This window comes from Monomorium pharaonis, chromosome 8 (genome assembly GCF_013373865.1).
Source record: "Monomorium pharaonis isolate MP-MQ-018 chromosome 8, ASM1337386v2, whole genome shotgun sequence".
In the NCBI taxonomy this organism is placed as follows: Eukaryota; Metazoa; Arthropoda; class Insecta; order Hymenoptera; family Formicidae; genus Monomorium; species Monomorium pharaonis.
Genome location: NC_050474.1, coordinates 22,139,059 through 22,158,650, shown reverse-complemented (window position 1 = coordinate 22,158,650; position 19,592 = coordinate 22,139,059). Strand labels below are relative to the sequence as shown.

At 41.0% G+C, this 19,592-nt stretch overlaps 2 protein-coding genes across 2 annotated transcripts; both read right to left on the bottom strand.

Moving 5' to 3' along the window:
* Window positions 1-485: 485 nt before the first annotated feature.
* LOC105837385 lies at window positions 486-15,905 on the bottom strand. Its single transcript, XM_012682131.3, has 5 exons — window positions 13,945-15,905; window positions 10,902-11,009; window positions 10,577-10,792; window positions 9,781-10,101; window positions 486-9,702 (listed from the first exon to the last, which is right to left on the bottom strand). Exons 1-5 carry the CDS (start codon window positions 15,883-15,885, stop codon window positions 9,526-9,528), a joined length of 2,763 nt encoding a protein of 920 aa, XP_012537585.3. The 5' UTR covers window positions 15,886-15,905; the 3' UTR covers window positions 486-9,525.
* On the bottom strand, window positions 15,875-18,211 carry LOC105837384. Its single transcript, XM_028190236.2, has 2 exons — window positions 17,222-18,211; window positions 15,875-16,963 (listed from the first exon to the last, which is right to left on the bottom strand). Exons 1-2 carry the CDS (start codon window positions 17,296-17,298, stop codon window positions 15,913-15,915), a joined length of 1,128 nt encoding a protein of 375 aa, XP_028046037.2. The 5' UTR covers window positions 17,299-18,211; the 3' UTR covers window positions 15,875-15,912.
* Between the last annotated feature and the right edge of the window lie 1,381 nt (window positions 18,212-19,592).

The following is a 19,592-nucleotide window of genomic DNA, read 5'->3' as shown; positions in this document are numbered from 1 at the left end:
AGCCGTAAACTTAAATTATTTAAATTACGTGAGTGCGATTTTAGCCATTTGATTAGCGACTCGTGGATTATGATGAAAGTCTGATAATTCACCATTTGCCGCGTTCCACACACGATGCTGTTAGAAAGGAAGTTGCGTAAACTCTCCAATTTTACAAGGTGCACTCGGCGTTATCTGGCAGGGTCTCATGCGAAAGCGCGATTCACAGGAAAGGCGCGCTCGTAAAATTGGACGGCATCGTTCTCAGGCGGTTTATTCCGAGCTCTTTCCAATTAAAAAGTTAACCGCGCCGTGCTATTGAAATTGTATCGCGAGACGTGTACACGATTATCACGAGCCGCGATACTTAGGAATCGTCGACGCCTTGGTACGTTACTGTTAAGCGTTTCGCCGGTGCTTTTTTCCCCTCGACGTTGGACGATACGGACGTTGCCGTCTCGTGGCGTTTAATTTTCCAAGTTTTTCCTCGAAATGGGTCTTGGAAGTTCCTCAGTTTCGCGAGAGAGGAAGGAGATGAGGAAGGGAAAAAGAAAAGAAAATGGATAAGGCGCAGGTGGAGGTGGAGGCAAACTAGGAGGGTGCTAACTTCGGCGCCTCACGATCCTTTTTAATGTTTATAGTTTCGAGACGTCCCCCCCCCCCCGCCTCCTCGCGCACACCGTAAACATGGTTGCAACTACACGATAGAGGTCCGCGCCTTGCACGGCTCGGCGCGGAGATAATTAGAGAAATATCGTTTAATAAAGTTGAACCACTCTAGCGCCGAAAGCTCGGGCTCTAACGCTCTCTCGCGAGGGATTCGCGGCGCGTTCGCGATAGAAAGCGAGCACGATCGAAACTTGGCTAATTGTTTGCCAACGAGGTCGGCTTAGTGGCTGTCGACGCCTTCCTGCAGACGAAGCACGATAGTCGCGGATATCTTTGCGGATCAGCGGGATGTTGGATAGCAATCGCGTAGGAGCGTTTCGTAGCGAAGGGTTTTGCGATATTAACGGTTTTTGGGAGGGCGCTGAAAGCCACTCTGAGATAAATGATCCGAGTCGAAATTGATAGATACATTTTTTCAAATGACGAGTCTTTTAATTTTTTTAAGAATATAACATTTCTTTCTAAAAGAAAAAATATAAAAAAATGTTATGATGAAAAATTATGTACAGTTAAATATCTCTGAATTTTCAACGCTTATGACAACCGTATGTGTCCTATTATTTTCTGGCAATAAATCGATCAACGTGTCCTCATCAGTGGGCATGTCCGGTGGACACGTAATCGAGCGGCGGTGAAACCGACCATCATTTTATCCCGAAAGTTTCGCAAAGGCTGTTTGGCACAAGGCGATGGCACAAGGGGTGAATCCGGCCGACACTGATTTAGAAGCTATAAGTCAGCACCGACGCGCAATTACCCCCCTTCGCCTGTCAGAGAGCCGGTTCGAGCACGGCTTTCGCCGCGGGATGCTTACCCTGATCCGACCTCACGGGCTTATAGCTTTTAAAAATGGCGAAAAATGTGACCCGGGGCCGTTGCCGTTTGCCGGGGCTACCGAGGCTTCTCTCACCCGTCTAAAATGCAAACGTTATCACGACAATTTTGTCCCTCGTTAACTGCACCGCGACGAACAATCGATCGCCGAGGATGCATGCGAAATTTGAGAAAGAAAGCTGTACCGGCGATCGATAGATAGCTCAGGATAGAAAAGGAAAAATACATTTTCCCGATGCACTAGAAACTCACCGAGGAACCAATTTCTGCGAGGCGAAGTTCCATTTTGCTGCACACGTCAGTTTTGCAGTAGAATAATGCGGCTTTAAGCGATATACTATATGTAGGGTAAGAAAAAAGTGGAACCAGTAAAATATCTCAAGATCCAAGGCGTCTGAAAAAAAATATTTTGTACAAAAGTTATAGAGTTTTAATAAATGCATCAAAAGGCGATATCCATTTGATTTCGAGCGCGAGTATGCTTTCAAAGCCATTTATTATTTCCGAGTTTTCCATATATATTTAAGATCGATATTATTTTATGTAATGCTCGGGTCAAACAGAATTTAAATATATATATATATTTTTTTTTTCATTTTTTTATCACATAACGATTTCGATCACGTATTTGCTGGAAATGCTGTATCTCACTATATTTCAATTATCTATTTTTATTTAAATTATTGGTTTTAATAGGAATGTAGAGAAAACACGAGCTGCGACTAATCTGCTGAATGAGTCACTAATCGATTCTATACCATTTCTCGACTGAAACAAATATGTTTTTGTTAATTACTATATACAAATTTATTTATATTGCATGGTTTTTATTTTAAAATTAATGGAAATTTTTTAAACACTTTAAATTTGTTCTCAACAAAAACAATCGCATATCTTTAAGTATCCCTTTAAATTGGACTTTCCGATTCTCTTCTCTACTCTCGTATCGCAATATTTAATGAAGAAATTCGGGGAACACGGTGCAAATTTGACTTGATAACTATTATCGCGGTAACGGGTTCTTGCAACGTGATGCGTCGAGCCGGACGAGCTCATTCTGAATTCGGTCGAATAAGAGCTCTAGGTGTTGCGAATGTCTCGGGTGCATGGTGAACGGTTGCGCAAAGTAAAGGCTTTGACCAAGGCTCGGTATGTAAATACACTTTGCGGCCTTCTCTGCGATGACACCGGTCTGCGCTACCACTCCTGCAGACGGTACGAGTTCTCTATGGATTCCCCGTAACACCCGCATTCCAATACGGAACAGGCGGAGAAGTACCTCGCGTCCTAGAGTCCTGGAAGGATCGAACGGGGACAAGAGAGCCAGGACCGTGCGCCACGTTATCCAGCTTTCCTACGACTGGATAACTGAGACGCTTGCGGTTCACGGCGACTCGCATGACACGATATTACAATGTAATCCAGCTCTACGAAGCCAAGTTTATTTATAAACCGAGCCCGTACTGAAAGACTTTCTCGTACTTTATATGCAAGAAATAATGACAATTATTTATAACAAGACAAAAGTCGGAATTAATTTAAAAAATAGCTTAAATAAGGTCGTTAAAATTAATATTGATGTCCTTAAATTATTTGGTAAAGATGTGCCATCACAATTTCTATAAATCCTCTGTAATATGCAAGCAAGTTACAAACAAACTTTTGCAGAGAGCTGGACCAATATTCGTAAATAATCAGTCTGATAACATTTGAAATATTTGTCAACGTTTGCAATTTTAATTCTCCGCAACTAGATCATAGGTCTTGCATCGAGAGTCTTGCATACTTAGCAGACTTCGGGGGCTCTTGTAACCGCTCGCCTATAGAGAAGTAATCACGGGGGAAGTTTAATTGGGACTTCGTTCGTAATAAGTTTTCGAAGTATTCGACGGTACGTGGAAGCCATCGTGCCTGAGACTCCCCTCCGATTGCGCGCTCGCTTTTTGAATTCACAATCGATAATTCGGTGCAGCGTAATATCCGCCCTAGAGGCGACCAGGTAATTCGCTCGGTCGTCTCGCAATTCCATTTACACGACGGCTTAACCCAAGGTTAATTCGATAGTAACATTAATCGTCGCGCCAACAATGATTGCTCTAACTAAACTGAAATTTTAGCAAATCGCTTTGTGTGCACAGATAACAAAATCATCCTTAGTTGAGTCTAAATGGAATTATATATTTTGAAATTTTTTAATCATTAATTATCAAGATAATTAACATGCAAAACAAAAAACTTGTCAAAGGGAACAAAGAACTCAAATATATCGGTTCAGAAAGTTTATTTCAAGTTGTTTGACCGATCGATAGGCGATAAAAAAAAGTTGATCTTACGTAGACGCTTGAAAATTGTAATAAGAAAATAGATGAATACCCGAACGTGATTTAAAGCTACGAACGTCTTAAAAGCTATTAGTTGAAACGTTATACTTGCTAGACGTTGAACGACGTTAATGCTTATTATCATGCTGCAAGCCCATGCAATAACGAGAGAGCTAAAATGCCATCGAGGGTTTTGTTAAACCGGCTGGAAGACTCGAGAAACCATTTTTTACGCTTTTTCCTCGCGCCTTTTTTTTTCACATTGTAGTTTTTCTAATTGCTCTGCTTACGTTGAACGGATGAGGCTCCTCGGTCACGTGTCCTCACCGTCGCTCGAATTGCTTCGCTGTAAAGCGCTCCTCTGTGCGTCTCGACGCGCTTAACAGTCGGAGAAACGTGCATTTGCGGTGCTGCGGCTTGCGAGACTTGAATGTCCATTCTCCCGCACACACTCGTAGAACGGCTCACTGCTTTCGCGTTGCAGTTGCTTCAGTTATTGAGATTATGCATCTGTACCGAACCGTAGAAAGGATGTGGGAAAGGATACAGAAATTACATCGTCGGGCACGTTGCATTAACGAGGTACGAACATTTCAAGCTCCCTTACGCGCGATTAACGTGATCTAATTGAACTGAGTTGTCTAATAAATATAAAAAGACACACGCGCACAAATCCGGAAAAAGGCACTGGCTCACAGGACACTCGAAGCACACGTTGATGACTAAAATTTGCATTAACGATTAAAAATTCTTCACTCCGCGACTCGACCGGTGTCTTCCTCCCCATTCAAAATGCAGATCGAGTTTCGTTCGCTCGCTCGCGCCGTTTATTGGAATCCCACCAGGTCAAAGGACATCGGTAGACTGCCGCGCGGTGAGTCGCATGTAGCTGCCATCGACTCACAGCATAGTTTTAACAATAATAATACGTGACGCACGAGCGAAACGGGAGAATCGTGCTCCTCGTCGCGCCGCTCGGTTGATGTAACGACGTCGGGGGCAACCGTGACGGGCGCGGCCTTCCGGATGCGACCGGATGTTGAACGAAGTCCATTACGAGTGGGTAATCCTCCGCACGAAATCACGTCGCGCAGAGTTCCCCGAATTTGATGGTAAATCGTGGCAAGCGCTGTGCACTGCCGCTGATTTTTTTGCTTGGCACGACAAAGCTATTCGATAGACTTAGTGACTGAGTTAGACCTGAGTTTTCTCATTAATGTAACTTAACTTTACTTACGTTCGGTTTAACTTACTCTTCCCTTTCCAATTTTTAGAATTAGAAAAAGAGAGAGAGAGTAAGTTAAAGTTAAGCGAGTTTAAAGTACATTAGTGCAAACAGACCTTAAATGATTAAATAATAGCAGTAGAACAATTACTTATCTTACTAAGGCAAACTCGATCTTTTGAAAATGTGGTTCCTCCACTTCGAAATTGATATAAATGAAAATCGCTGCAAGTTTCGAGAAATACACGTAACGATATGCGCAAAGCGTGTTTATTTAATGAATTAAAGTCTGAAAAATTGCAAGTTCATTTATCTTGTACCGCTTACGTAACTGCTTACTTCGCTTCGCACAAATTTCATCTATTTTCCGCTTAATTTACGCGTTCTTACGGAATCGTCTACTTTGCATCTTAACGATTTTATTAAATAGAACGTCCACAGAGAAAAATATCGCAATCTCATCATACCGAGATCTGGATGTTTCGGAAAATTCGATTGGATTTGATACCTATACGTATATTTGGATCAATAACGACACGAGAAGCAAATTTATAGTTTTAATTAGGAATATACGGAGCATACGCACACACGCACGTAGAAAAAAAGGCCACATATTGGAGAAACATGAGCAATGGGCATTGCGGTTTCAATTTGATAGCTTCTATGGATTATCGCGCGTTCATTCGTTACTTCACCGCTGGCGGTCGTACGTTTACGTAGGTGCCGCATCGACGACGCGCACACCATCGCAAAACTTTATGACAATAGATCGAACGAGCACGAATAGCCGGCAGGAAGCGCTCCTCGTTTGATTTGTGTGAATGGGTGTGCGTGCGACAGTGTGTTTTACTCTCCGTGTTGTACATTGCACGCAGGTAACGAAGCGGATCGCCCTGCAGCTCCGTATCTATGACACGTGTATGTACGTGCGAAGGTACCGTAGACTCGCCACGTTTTCCTTTGTCTCTGCTGAATTTTGCGAACGTTCTTTTGTTAATTTGGACTGTTTAATTTTCCGAAATCTTGCTGACCGTCTCTCCGGAATATCTAATACAGCTGATATTCGGAAAATTACCTTAGATTTAGCCTCCATCGTTTATTTTGCTCTTGACGCTCATTAAGATTCAAACGAAACTTTTGGGACTTTGAGACTCCGAAGCTGCGAATGATGTAGACGATGTTTAAATAAAAAATGTCTTACTTTTTGCGATTAATCTCAAATGGATCTCTCTTTAGCGGAAGTTTATATCAAGTGCTCGTTACATAAATATTCCTGGTATAAAAAATTAAAGAATTCGTGAGATATTCGTGCGCCTGTAGAATCCAAGGATAAAGCGAGATGCGGCGAGTCCGAGTCGTGCCTGGTATTTTTACGGGAGACAGGGAAGGAAAACAGGCGGTGCCGATCGATTCGATTACTCTCGGGCGCTTAGGATTCTCCCGGTATTGCGAGCGCATGGCTGTCGAATATGCAATGCTACTGAATAAAGTGACCGAAGTGTCGCTTCCGGTACCGTTTTTTTCTCCCCCCTTTTTTTTTCCAAGAGCGCGCCGCACAATAACGATAACGATAATCACCGAGCAGCGTGCGAGCGGCCGCGTCTTATTTTACATTCACGGTGTATTACGCAATAAAGGCGCCCCCATAGGCGGGGGACGGCCGAGGGACAATTGCAGCGAGACGGGATTGCGTATCGATATTTCCCGATCTCGGAGAAGTGTACCTCTCGCGTCGTTTTAGTCGAAATCAACGAACAAATCGAGTCGCAGGCTTAGCTTTAATTTATAAACGATCGGTAATATTAGACAATCGTGATCGAAGCTGGCAGAAGCGACGGCGAATAGCGTGCGAACGGTAGACTCGAGCGAGAGAAAAGGAGAATATACCGGCGCGTGATAAAATCCATCGATCTAACTCGCAGTTCGCAATGTATGCGCGATATGATTTTGCACGCAAGGCTGAGTCGCGAAACAACGGGAGACAACTGCGCACTCATATGAAAACCAGCGTTCGTGTGCGCTGGATTGATTCAGTTTTGTCTAACACCGTCCATCGCGCATTCTATTTTCGCGGCCGAACGGAGTCCGTCGATTCGACCGAGAGATCGTGAGATTCGGCGGCTGGAGTATTCGTCGCGGGGCCGAGCTTGGGGTTCAAATTGAAGTAATTAAAATCCGGGTACGCGAGCGCGGGGGTCAGGAAAGTTGGCTATTGTCAGTCGGGAGCGTGCGCCTTGTTAAATTTCTCGGTCGAGCGGGATCCTTCGTCGCAAGTGGAGCGAAACGAATGGCCAATGGCCAATGATGACTCTAAACTCTCTCTCTCTTCGCCCCCTCTCCTCCCTCCCCTTTCCATCGAGTCGCTCGCCAGTACGTACTCGGCGCGCTTCCGATTCCCTTTCTGCCTTCTTTTTAAAAGCTTCTCTTTCCCTCGTTTTCTTTTTTTTCTCGTAAAGTTCGTGACTCACCGGGCAGTTCTCTCGAAAGGGGAGGTAAAAAAAAGACAATAAGGGATGTATCTTTCAAGTTCGAGATTTTTCAGCAGTATCCTCGTTATATCGGGACGAGTGAACAGTTTTGTTACTATGAGCGAAAAATACGCTAATCTAACTTTCTTTTCAAATCAGTTGTTTCTTCCCAGATTCGTTGTCCTATAAAAAGACCTGTCGAAATAATATATCTTAATTACATTAAAATTAATAAAAACGATTACATTTAACGTCATCTATCAATTTTTAATAAACTGTATCTTTTGTCAGGCAATTTTTATGTCGCATTAGAATCGTGGCTTTTCGTATAATTAATGACGCGATCAAGATTATGAGGGCAATGTTTGATTGCGTTAAAAAATCCTATTTGGGGAAAAGAGTCAGCGGAAAAACGGAACGTTTAAGGAAAACGGGTTAATCGCTTTTTTTGTATGCCACATAAGTGCCACCGTGCGTGCAAATATTTAGCGAATACGTGTGCGTGAATAATGCACGTTTCATGCGTCGGATGCTGCGCTACATACGGGAGACAAAAAAGGTTAGACAAATATTAAAGGCAAACAGGGAAGAACCGGATTCGAAGCGCGCGGCGAACCCGTCCAGACCGGCGTGTATCGTGAATCTGGACTCTCCCTTCCTCTCTTTCTTCCCTTTCTTTTTCTTTCTCACTCTCTCTCTCTCTCTCGTTTACCGACTCGTATACCCGAGGCGAAGAAACCCCCAACCATGATTTCAGCCACGATGTCACCCTGATGATGCCTCGTTGCCTCGTAATGACTCTTCGCTCGTTGACGCGATATAATTTGAATCGCGGTATTCCGCGGGGAAAAAAACGAGAAGGAAATTATGGCGGGGAGATACGTCGCAATAAGGAAGATATATCGCGAACGAGGTGAGCTTTTGCTTTTTTCTCGCTCCCTCTCTTTCTCGTCCTCTTTTTTTTTTCTCTCCTCGCTGCCTCCGTTGCCGCGGGTCTAAGGCGCGTTTTCTGTCGTAAGCAGAAGCACTGTCAGGACATCCGGCGTCCGTGATACGTTTCCAATATTTCATCGGCTCGTTTACGTTATTTCGCTAGACAACTCGTCGATGCGAGATCGTCGGCTCTATGGTTCAGCTTCAGGTATCCACCCGCTTTTTATTCACCATTGTCATTTTATTCCTTCTTTTTATAGGATCACTTTATGTTATTACCTATGTTTGCAATGGCGTTCGTTACAACGGCTCGTTAATCGAAATCGACAAGTATCGGAGGTGTCAAGCGCCGTACACTTTTGTTTCACGAAACATGAAGGGAAGCATACATTTCGCAGATTACTTGTCTCTTGCGTGCTGATAAGAGATTATTATTAAAGGATGAAAATAGGATTATTAACATTACAGTTATTACGTGCACGTATTTAATGGAGTTCAGCGCAATGAGACTTGAGTGATCGATAATTGGAGCAGCGAAATACAGTATTAGTCGGTTGCGCCGCGTTGCCAATGAATTAATTTGTCGTGCGTGTGTACCCGTGTGTACGCGTGTGTACGTGGTACGTGGGAGAGACAGAGAGAGAGAGAGAGAGAGGGAGGGAGGGAAATCAGGCTGTTAATCCAGTCTACACGCCAAATCAGAAATGATGGACCGGTAACCGTTCGCGTCTTTTAATGATCCATACATTTTGATTGGAGGTAGGAACCTCGGCGAGAGAAATTCTTCATTTCCACGTTACGCCGGACGGTCGAGGCGCGGCGATCATTAGCAGAAAATTAGGTCCCGTAATTGAACGTTTGTCGAAATTTCCCTGGGAATTGTTCGCGATTGAAGCGTCCACGGCGGCTACACGGCGGCTAACCGTTCGCCGCATACAGGAAATGGGCGTTCTGCGCCCGTGTCATCATGCGGTCGTATCGGTTACACGAACGTATTTGGCGCCAGTGTGTATAGGCGCGATGGCGGAACTTTGAGGGTCCATCGACAATTTCTTTCCACGCCGCTTTCCGATCTCTCTCCCCCCGTCTCTGTTAATTACTCGTCGAGCAACGACAGAACAGAGCCGGGATTCTGACGGGCGCCGCGGACCTTAAAGCCGCCAATTTGCTCGACGTTCGTTTCCTGATTCCACGCCTCGTGAATCTCGTCGTCCACGGCGTGTTTCGCGGAATCGGCGGTCATTGCTTTTATTAGCGCATCCGGCAGCGAAGTCTGAAAAAAAAAAAATGTAACGACGAGATGAAGAAGGCAATTGTTTAGTGTAAAAATTGTAGCTATGGGCAAGCTCACTTTCGAACGTTCGCTGAACCATTTTGCGAAAGCCTTGACGCTCTCCAAGTGCGTTATATCCTTCCAGACCACGTCCATCGTCTCCAGATCCTTCATCACGTTCTCGCATCGTAGCCATCTCTGTCTCACCTGATTTCCGGGCGGTACGAATCGAAGCTGCCAGGGTATCGCGGTGCCAAACGCCATTGTTTTCGCCGGTTTGCTCTCGGCTTTGGCATCTCTGATCAGATGCTTCCTGGTCATGGCAAGCTCACCCGCGTCATGACATTGTCTCGCTGCCGCTACTTCGTTAGGCACCATCGGCAATTCTCTTATCGACATCTACCTCACAATTGAATATTTTATTTTTTTCTACATCTAAGAAGTATTCTCTTCGTTATGAGTTTTTGCACGCGGAAGAAGCAATCTCGCGCTAAGAAAGGCGATTACTTGATTTTTACTTTTCTTTTAAAAGAATAATAATAAATTGAATAGAATTAATAAACAAATTTTCTGTCATTAATTTAGGTGTGAGATCTGAATTTTTTCAACGATTTTTCCACAAGAGACTCGGACAAATTTTATTTGCGAGACGCAAACGGCCACAAACAGGCCAGCCTTCTAGTAGTTTCGCGTTGAAGTTATAATTCAAATCCCACATTGTGCGGTTCATCGCTCAAAGTGCGTGCTACTGTTGTTACATCATACATCGCATTATGATGTTGCGCCGTTGTAGAACTATCGCGTGCGCGCGCGTGAACGCATTTACAGCAACCGCGATACGCTATGCGTCCGTGCACTTTGTTTCTATCTGTACCTCCATCGTCCTGCTGGCCTCGCCCGTAAAGTCAATTTCAAACATATCTCTGAGGACCTCCTCGTCGATAACTTTGTCGGTGCCGCCTAAACTGCGCAGCCACTCGCAGAAGTCACGGCATATTCTGTCTGTAATATTTCTGGCCCTCATCTCAAGAGTGGCCTCGGGATCATAGCCTTTGAGGTCGGCCGCAGTTAAAGGACGCCAAGTGACAACCTGTGACGATCGGTGGGTTTCGGTTTTAAGACATGAGGACTTTCGTTGCATGGAATTATGGGAAGATTTCAACGGGCGGGGCCGATAATATTATTTCGCATTGTCGTACCTTGCGTCGCGGTTTCTTCAAAAAGAGAGCGTAAGGATTCGATCTGGCTTGACCTACTTTATGTTCATCTCCGTTCGTCGAAATGTCTTTGGTCGTCGGGGGATGCACCTGCGGGCGTATAAAAGCTTACTCTCAACTAATAACTCTCGAACGGACAAAGCGGACTGTCTCCGAGCAATGGTAAAATTCGTAGTATTAAATGAGAGACTTATTTCCATTCTCTCTACTTATATAGTCAATTTATTTGATGAAAAAATGCATAATGCAGCGAAAATGTATTTTTTTGGTGAGATTTAATTAATAGAAATTTAATTAAAATTATTACTGTAGAAATATAGGGGGGAGTTGTTAAATGCATTTAAGCTATTTTTTTTATTAAATTTTGCATTGATACCAATTTATATACAAATAAAATTGGAAAGTACAGCTTACTATTTCAGATATTTATGATAATGATAATTTAATTATTTATATCAACAATAAATTAATTAATTTTTTTAGGATGCGCAAGTCGTTGTCTAAATTATACCTGAGAATCTTTTAACGTGTGTGAAGTTAGCATCTCAAAGTTTACCATCTCATAAAAATACTGCAGAATTACTTGCATCCAGCATAGTTTTACAGTTTTTGAGAGGTTTCAACAATAGGTCCGTTGAATTATCTATTTTAATTAAATTTTTATAAATGAGATGCTAACTTCCAAAATCACATAATAGCATCTCACCGTATTTCGAATATACGACCACAGAGAAGACTAAATCTATAGAGTTCTATTGTTAAGAGACGTCCTATCAATAATTCTGATGATTAAAATGATTAAAAAAAAATTTTTTGTTACAAAACATACGTATATATGCGTATACGTCTGCGCACGTGGATTTGGTGTAACTGGCATCTCAGATAGACAAAATTAATTAATTTAAAAAATTTAGAAAGTACTTTTCAACAACTATCTTGATGGAAAACTTGTATTTATAGGTCTAGACATGAGATGCTGGCCGAATATCGACAGTTCTATTTATTTTAACGCAGTTCTCATATAGTTCTGGACGCGTACAATAATTTTATAAAAAGTTCCGGTGATATAATTAATTAAAATATTTTTTAAACAATTATTTTGCCCGAAAAACTTGAATTTTGAGGGCTAGACGTGAGATGCTGGTCGAATATCGACAGTTCTATTTTTTTTAACGCAGTTCCTATATAGATACGGACGCGTACAATAATTTTCTAAAGAGTTCCGGTGATATAATTAATTAAAACATTTTTTAAACAATTATTTTGCCGGGAAAACTTAAATTTTGAGGGCTAGACGTGAAATGCTGATCGAATATCGACAGTTCTATTTATTTTAACGCAGTTCTCATATAGTTCCGGACGCGGAGAGACGGGGAGAGACGGGGAGAGACAGGGAGAGACCGGCAGAGATCGGGAGAGACCGGGAGAGACGGGGAGAGACAGGGAGAGACCGGGAAAGACGGGGAGAGACCGGGAGCGATGGGGAGAGACCGGGAGAGACGGGGAGAGACGGGGAGAGATCGGGAGAGACCGGGAGAGACGGGGAAAGACCGGGAGAGATGGGGAGAAACGGGGAGAGACCGGGAGAGATGGGGAGAGACGGGGAGAGATGGGGAGAGACCGGGAGAGACCGGGAGAGACCGGGAGAGACAGCATCTCACGTCTAGCCCTCAAAATTTAAGTTTTTCGGGCAAAATAAATGTTTAAAAAATGTTTTAATTGTTTATATCATCGGAACTTTTTAGAAAATTATTGTACGCGTCCGGAAGTATATGAGAACTGCGTTAAAATAAATAGAACTGTCGATATTCGGCCAGCATCTCATGTCTAGACCTATAAATACAAGTTTTCCATCAAGATAGTTGTTGAAAAGTACTTTCTAAATTTTTTAAATTAATTAATTTTGTTTATCTGAGGTGCCAGTTACACCAAATCTACGTGCGCAGACGTATACGCATATATACGTATATTTTGTAACACAAAATTTTTTTTAATTAATTTAATCATCAGAACTATTGACAGGACGTCTTTAAACGATAGAACTCTATAGATTTAGTCTTCTCTGTGATCGTATATTCGAAATACGGTGAGATATTATTATGTGATTTTGGAAGTTAGCATCTCATTTATAAAAATTTAATTAAAATGCGTAATTCAACAGAATTATTGTTGAAACCTATCAAGAACTGTAGAACTATGCTGGATGCAAGTAATTCTGTAGTATTTTTATGAGATGCTAAACTTTGAGATGCTAACTTCACACACGTCATCTTTTAAATCTTTGAAAGCATTGAAATTATGATTTAAAATAATTAATGATATTATGACTTATTTATTTTTGTTTTATTTAACATATCGAAAAAAGGAAACTAATAATTTAATAATTAATAAATACCAATAATGGAAAGATATGAATCGTTGAAATACAGTAAAATCGATTTGAATTTATCTTTGCAATTGATATATTTTTATCAATATTTTAATTAATTATTAGTTTATTATTATAATTTAGCAACCTTAATATAATTTATTGTAATAAAATTTGTGGTGGTGTTGTAATTTAGGAAACTTTAAAAAAAATTGATTTAATCGTTATAATTGCAAATATGTATATACAATGAATATATATTAAAAGTAAAATATTCTACAATAAATCTTCTTTTATAAAAATATAAAAATTTAATATGAAGTTGCATGATTACATTATCATTAGCTATAAAAATTGATGAAAAATTAGCATCAAATGTATCTAACTTTTTAAAGTGCTGTTAATAAAATAAGGTATATTATGTTAAATTTTTGTTTATATTTTTCTTATTTACTTGGTATTTTTATAATATTATGTTGATTATATGAAATAAAAGTATAAAATATCGATGAGATACGAATTAGACAACAGATACGTATTTAACAATTTTCCTTTATACTAAAAATTTTAAAATTATGATAAAATGTTTTTAAAAATCTAAATTTATTGTAGAATTTATTATGGAACATCTAATAGTTGCATAAAAAACGTACGTACAATCAGATCGAAGGGAATGTCGCCTTCCGTTTCTTCTTCTTCTTCTTTTTCTTCTTCTTCCTTTTCCATGTCGTAATGTACCCCGACATCTTTTCGTACGGCTCTTTTCGGGTACCAAACCGGCATGCCCAATAATGGAGCGATGAGATTGTAGGAATCGAGCGGCAGGACGCGTCTCAGCAGACGGGTATTGCAAGCGGGAGGCTGTTGCGCGGAGAAAATAAGGTCAGACGGGAATTTATCGGGGTTCAAATAACGTTTCGAATCCACCAGCAATTTCGTTAATCTCGCGGCTAGTTTAGCGCGTTTTTTCCCCGCCGCCGTGCTGGTGTCGTATTGTTTCATCATTCGCGAAGAGAATTCGTTCGCCAGGCTCTCCAGCATGGTCGCGGTCGCCACATCACCGCGATTCATTTTCTTTAAAAATTGCGAGACTTCGGCGACCGTCGACAGCGGTAATTCCGCGCGCCCCTCTGCTTCCACCGACTCGGAGGAAGTCGACCCTTTCGCGGAATCTATCTCCTCGAAGGGGATTACCTTTCCTCGTCTACCTTCCGCCTCGCTTCGAGGAATCTCGAACGTACGTCTCGTAGAATCCTCCGATAAATCCTTGATGCTCGCGCAACTGTATCCTCTCTTCAGCTCGCCCTTTTGGGCAGATTCTACGATTGGCGATATCAGTTGTTGCTGCGACTTAACTTTCAAGAGGGCTCTCGGGGCCTTCGAGGGCGTATCCTTCTCCACGCCAGTATCTTCAGGTTTTCCGCCGGTCGTTTTCGATGGCGACGATCTTTCCTTCGTTGTGTCCGCGATTTTCACGTCGTCGTAATATTCGTCATCGGATTTCTCCTTTGTCAACGGTGCGCTTTCCATGAGCGCGATTCGCGACTCCATGGTAGTAGCTTCTCTGTATCTCAGAGCTCTTAAAGGTTCCATGCTGGGCAGCAAGATCGTGGGCAGGTGACAAGGCGCCATATTTTTGTATTGAGACGGATCGTTTTCTAGTGCCAGGGGGGATGACGTCTCGTCATCAGAGGTAGGCGCCTCTTGCGAGGACGAAATTTTTGATCGTTCAATATCCGACGATATCGAAATCGAGCTGGAAGTGGCTTTCAAGCTCTTCGGATCTTTGGATAGAAGGCTCTCAGTGGGCTTCGGTGCTTTATCTTTAGATTGATTTGGGTCGATCTTTATCGAAATCTCTTCTTGTTCCACTTGAAGCGACGGGGACGTTGATTTGCTCGGCACATCTTCAACCATTTCCGGACGCCTCAGAATTTCCTTTCTCTGGGAATATAATATCTCTCGCAATTCCTCACGAAATTTCGAAAGTCCGTCGGAGCTGGACGATTCGCTGACGTCTCTTGCTTCAATTTCTGTTGGCAGTGTCGCTTGCGTGATGACAGCTTCAGTTTCGTCCGTCTTGCACAGGGATTTATGCATGCAGGATAAGCACCTGTCGCGGTTCTTGCGTCGAAAGCACGATACCTTCGGGATGGCGTCTAGGACGTTCGCGGAACGGTCTCTCCAGGTTTCGTACTTAGCGAACTTCGTGCTGAAGGCAGACTTCGTCAACGATTTCGCAGGAACTATAGAGGATTTGCCGGAGTCCGACTTTAACAGCTTATATTTGACGCCCTGCTCCTCGATTTTCGTAGCCCATGTTTCTCTTAATCTCCTTTGCATTTCGCGGAAAAAAGAAAATTCTGAACTGCCGCTCTCGGATTCAGGACTCTTGCTCTCGGCTCCTGACGACTCGTCTGTATCTGCTATCGATCTGTCGGTGGAAGCGCGCGATCTCACTGGCGTTTCCTTCCATACTTCGGGTTTGAAATTTAGATTTTTGTTAGGCGTCAAGCGCTTCAATGCCTTATACGCGCATCGTTGCGAATAATTCAAGAATTCCCGCGTTTTGCTATCGACCGTCCGCTCCAATTGCATTTGAGGATGATGAGGTATCGTACTTTGTCAGTCTGATTTATTGATTAACTTTTCCCGAATTTCAGGTGTCTGCAAATTGGATTTATTTATTACCTTATCGGATATTGCTTTAACTCTATTTTGGGACTGAAATGATTTTAAAAACGATGATGCAGTTTTCATAGAGGTTCTTTTTTTCGCCGATTTTTTTCCGTTGAAATTGAATTTTAATTTTGATGTTCGAACGTCAGTTCTTAAATTGTACTGTTTATCTAGTATTTTATTCTTATCTTCAGATTTAGCTTCTACAATTTTACTTGCAGCTAAATCAATTGTATTATCCGGATAATTCTCCAATTTCTTTGGCGGAACAGTAATCCTTTTGATCTTCTTGCTCTTGATAGAAGTTGCTCTGTTCTGATCTTTGTCATATTTAGATGCATCTGGGAAATGCGGCAATTTGTTCAATTTTTCCCCCGACGACACGCTTGCTGTCGGCTCTTCCGTCAAATATCTCTCGATATCGTCGTCGAAAATTTTCACCTCGGGTTCGTACCTGTGAAAGGGACACGTCTTCTTTGAATACACCCTCCCATCTCCCGATCCGTCATGTGGTATGATAGAATTTTTGAAAGGAACATCAAGGGACTCTGATTCTTTATACGAATCCACTTTTTTGATCGTAGATTTATTCTGAATGGCAAAAGACACGTGTTGTCCTCCCGCGTTCGTCCTAACGTTCGTAACTGCGTCATTTTTCGGCGGTTTCTTTAATGGCGTGGGAGGATATATTTTGACCATCGGCTCTTTTGCGTTCGAGAGAACACTTTCGTTGCGCCTTCTTGAAGAAACATCTAATGGCGTTTCGGAGGATTTCGAATCTACGAGAAGTACGTTCTCATCCTTGAAGCCTTGAAGAACGTAAGAATCGTTAAAATCTATGATATCACGAAGACTCGTTTCAAAATCGCGCAAAATAGGAATGATAGGAAGGTAGGATGATTTCGGAAAGGAATTTCTTACTCTAATCAACCTTTTTTCTTCATCGTCACAAAACTTCTTCCAATATTCCTTCGATTTAGGGAAAGGACGTTCCCATCTGAAACAAGGTTATATACTACATATGACAAGAAATTACTGTACTGATATGTACTGATTTATAATAATGATTTGATTAAATCTTAACAATAATAATTTATTTAAAATTTTTTTCTGTAAAATGATATTTATTGAATTAATGAATTAATGAATAATCCAGATAATTAACAATAAAATTTATGTGACGTTTAAATAATATATTCATAAGAAACGTAAATAGTTTTATATTAATTTTATTTTTGTATATTATTCAACATACTTCGTTTTCTCGGCAGTGCGTAGCTTTTGCATTAAATAACGATGTTTGGATTGCTTCACTTTTGATGGATGAGACATTTTTAACAATTTTGTTCACGTGCGTAATAGATCGATGAGTTTGGTAGAACTGACGCACACTGATTTTTTTTAATATTAATTCAGCCGCGATTACGTTTCTGGCATTCTGTGATTGCCAATATGGACGACTGAAGGTATTTAATTTTGTTATTGATCAAACAAATTCAGAGCGTATAATATAGCGCAAATACCGCGGATATCATTTTCATGACGAGCTTCTAGGTACCGGGAAGAGATGGTAGTACTTCCCTCTGAAGCTTGTATTGATCGCGGACACGTTGGTCAGGTTCTGTACCATCGACTGCCGTTCATTACGTTCGGGTTCCTTTTCGCTCTCTGAATAACGTAACTTGCCGTTTTCCAATGATGACCGAATTTGTATCTGTTGTGGATAATATGGAGACGTTTAAATATTAATCTGAACAAGATTCACAGTTTGCGAGAGTACTCAAAATCTAACGAATGTTCCACAAGATGTCTTCACTATTTCAGTTTTGGGTTGACTGATCCGCGCAGTTTTGAATTTAAGGCTATAAAAATCGACAGTTTGAATTTGCTACTGCTTACGTTCTTAACTGATTTGCTTCACTACAGTGATATTCATATATTATACATCTATACATAATATCATTCACATATTTCCGTAAAAGAAATTCAATGAATATTTGAAAAAAAAGAGTCAAATCATCTAATTAAAAAAAAATTACGTGTTTAATAGATAAAGTAGGACAAGATTTATTATACAGTTATTTTCGCTAAAAAATTTGTAAATATAAATATATAGATATGTAATATACATTTAAACTTTTTAAATAAATGGTATGATTGTTTTTACTTTACAACTAATCTTTTTTATAAAGTAGAGTTAACAAGAAGTTAAATAAAATTTAGAGTTTAATCTATATTTTATATATTTGATACAATTTTATTAATATTTTATATTTTTATAATAAGTGCAATTTTGATTATTTTGTTAGAAAAAACTTTTTACACATAAGTAATGTAAAATATTTTATAATTTTATACTTTAACAGAAATAAGAGAGAAAAGAAAGAAGATATAAAAAAGAATACAGAAAATACACACGCACATCTTACAAAGTAATTATTTTAGAAGCAAAAGGGACACCTTTTCACAATGGGTGTAGTTACGCAACTTCAGTATTAACTACCGGCCAATAAGCTGCAGCACAAATTGCGCTCGCTTGCGGCGAGCGAGGAAGCTCGGAAACTTCCATTGCGCCCGCGCACTTGTGTATTTTGCAATAAATAGACGCATTGCGCTAACAATAAGTTACGTACGTAATTACGTACATAACTTACATGAGGAGGAACACACTAACGTTCGCACTATAGTACGTTGACCTAACGACGGGACAAGATACCGGTGTGGTGGCCATCTTATTTCCGTTGCCTCAGCTGTCGCCAGTCTTCCGGTCGGGTGACTCAATGCATCTTGCATTCACTAAAGGAGACAATTGAGTGAAAGTAATTACATGTCCGTTGCACTCCGGAAAGAAATCTCTTGCATAGCTATGCATGTTAAAATTTTGAATAAAGCATTTGGTCCGAATAGTAAAATTAACATTGAAATAATGAAAGCTTTTATCTTCAAATATTGCAATTAATCTTTTTGTAATATCCCTATCTAATAAATGTGGGTTAGATGTGACAAATATAAGTGCGATCGGAATTCTTCCAAAAAGCAACCCATTATTCAGATATTTTATCGAATTACAATTTTATCATTAAAATGGAAAGAAATATTAGTAATATTTCTAAATCTGTATTAATCGTCTTTATAAAATATGATAATTGTAAAACTTGAGTTTTATAAAATTTTATTCCTATGTTTGCGAGAATTGGGGACACACAGAGAATTTGATCGGGCTTGACGAAACATTTTCGCAAAAATATCCTCGGTAAAGCCCGCTAATGGATTATTCAGCATTACTGGTTGTTAAACGCGAATCTATCGGATCGGTCGTTCGATCTCTCGGCACTTCATGGTCCAGGATCGATGTTTCGAGTCCGTGCCCGCGGAATTCCGGAATCTTTGATCCGCGCCGCACTCCGCGCGCGAGAGTACATTGGATGTGTTGGAATGAGTAATTCGTGGTTCGGTGGAGTTTGACAGTTCGCTAAAAAGCTCTCTGCGTCCGCAGGAAGTGAGTTGACAGTCAGGAGAATGCGTATACGCGGACATTCTGCGCCACTGGTGCAGCCGCGGACAATAGTGTTCATTAATGACGCTTGGAACTCGATTCGCAGATTATTGTCGTAATATTGAAATTT

Bases quoted from the DNA above. Each gene is read 5' to 3' on its own strand.
- LOC105837385 (XM_012682131.3), bottom strand. From the start codon at position 15,885: ATGCAATTGGAGCGGACGGTCGATAGCAAAACGCGGGAATTCTTGAAT. The intron at 11,010-13,944 runs GTACGTACGTTT...ATACGCCCGCAG, and splicing joins ACATTCCCTTCGATCTGATT to GTGCATCCCCCGACGACCAA. The intron at 10,793-10,901 runs GTACGACAATGC...CGATCGTCACAG, and splicing joins TGAAGAAACCGCGACGCAAG to GTTGTCACTTGGCGTCCTTT.
- LOC105837384 (XM_028190236.2), bottom strand. From the start codon at position 17,298: ATGTCTCATCCATCAAAAGTGAAGCAATCCAAACATCGTTATTTAATG. The intron at 16,964-17,221 runs GTATGTTGAATA...ACCTTGTTTCAG, and splicing joins CGCACTGCCGAGAAAACGAA to ATGGGAACGTCCTTTCCCTA.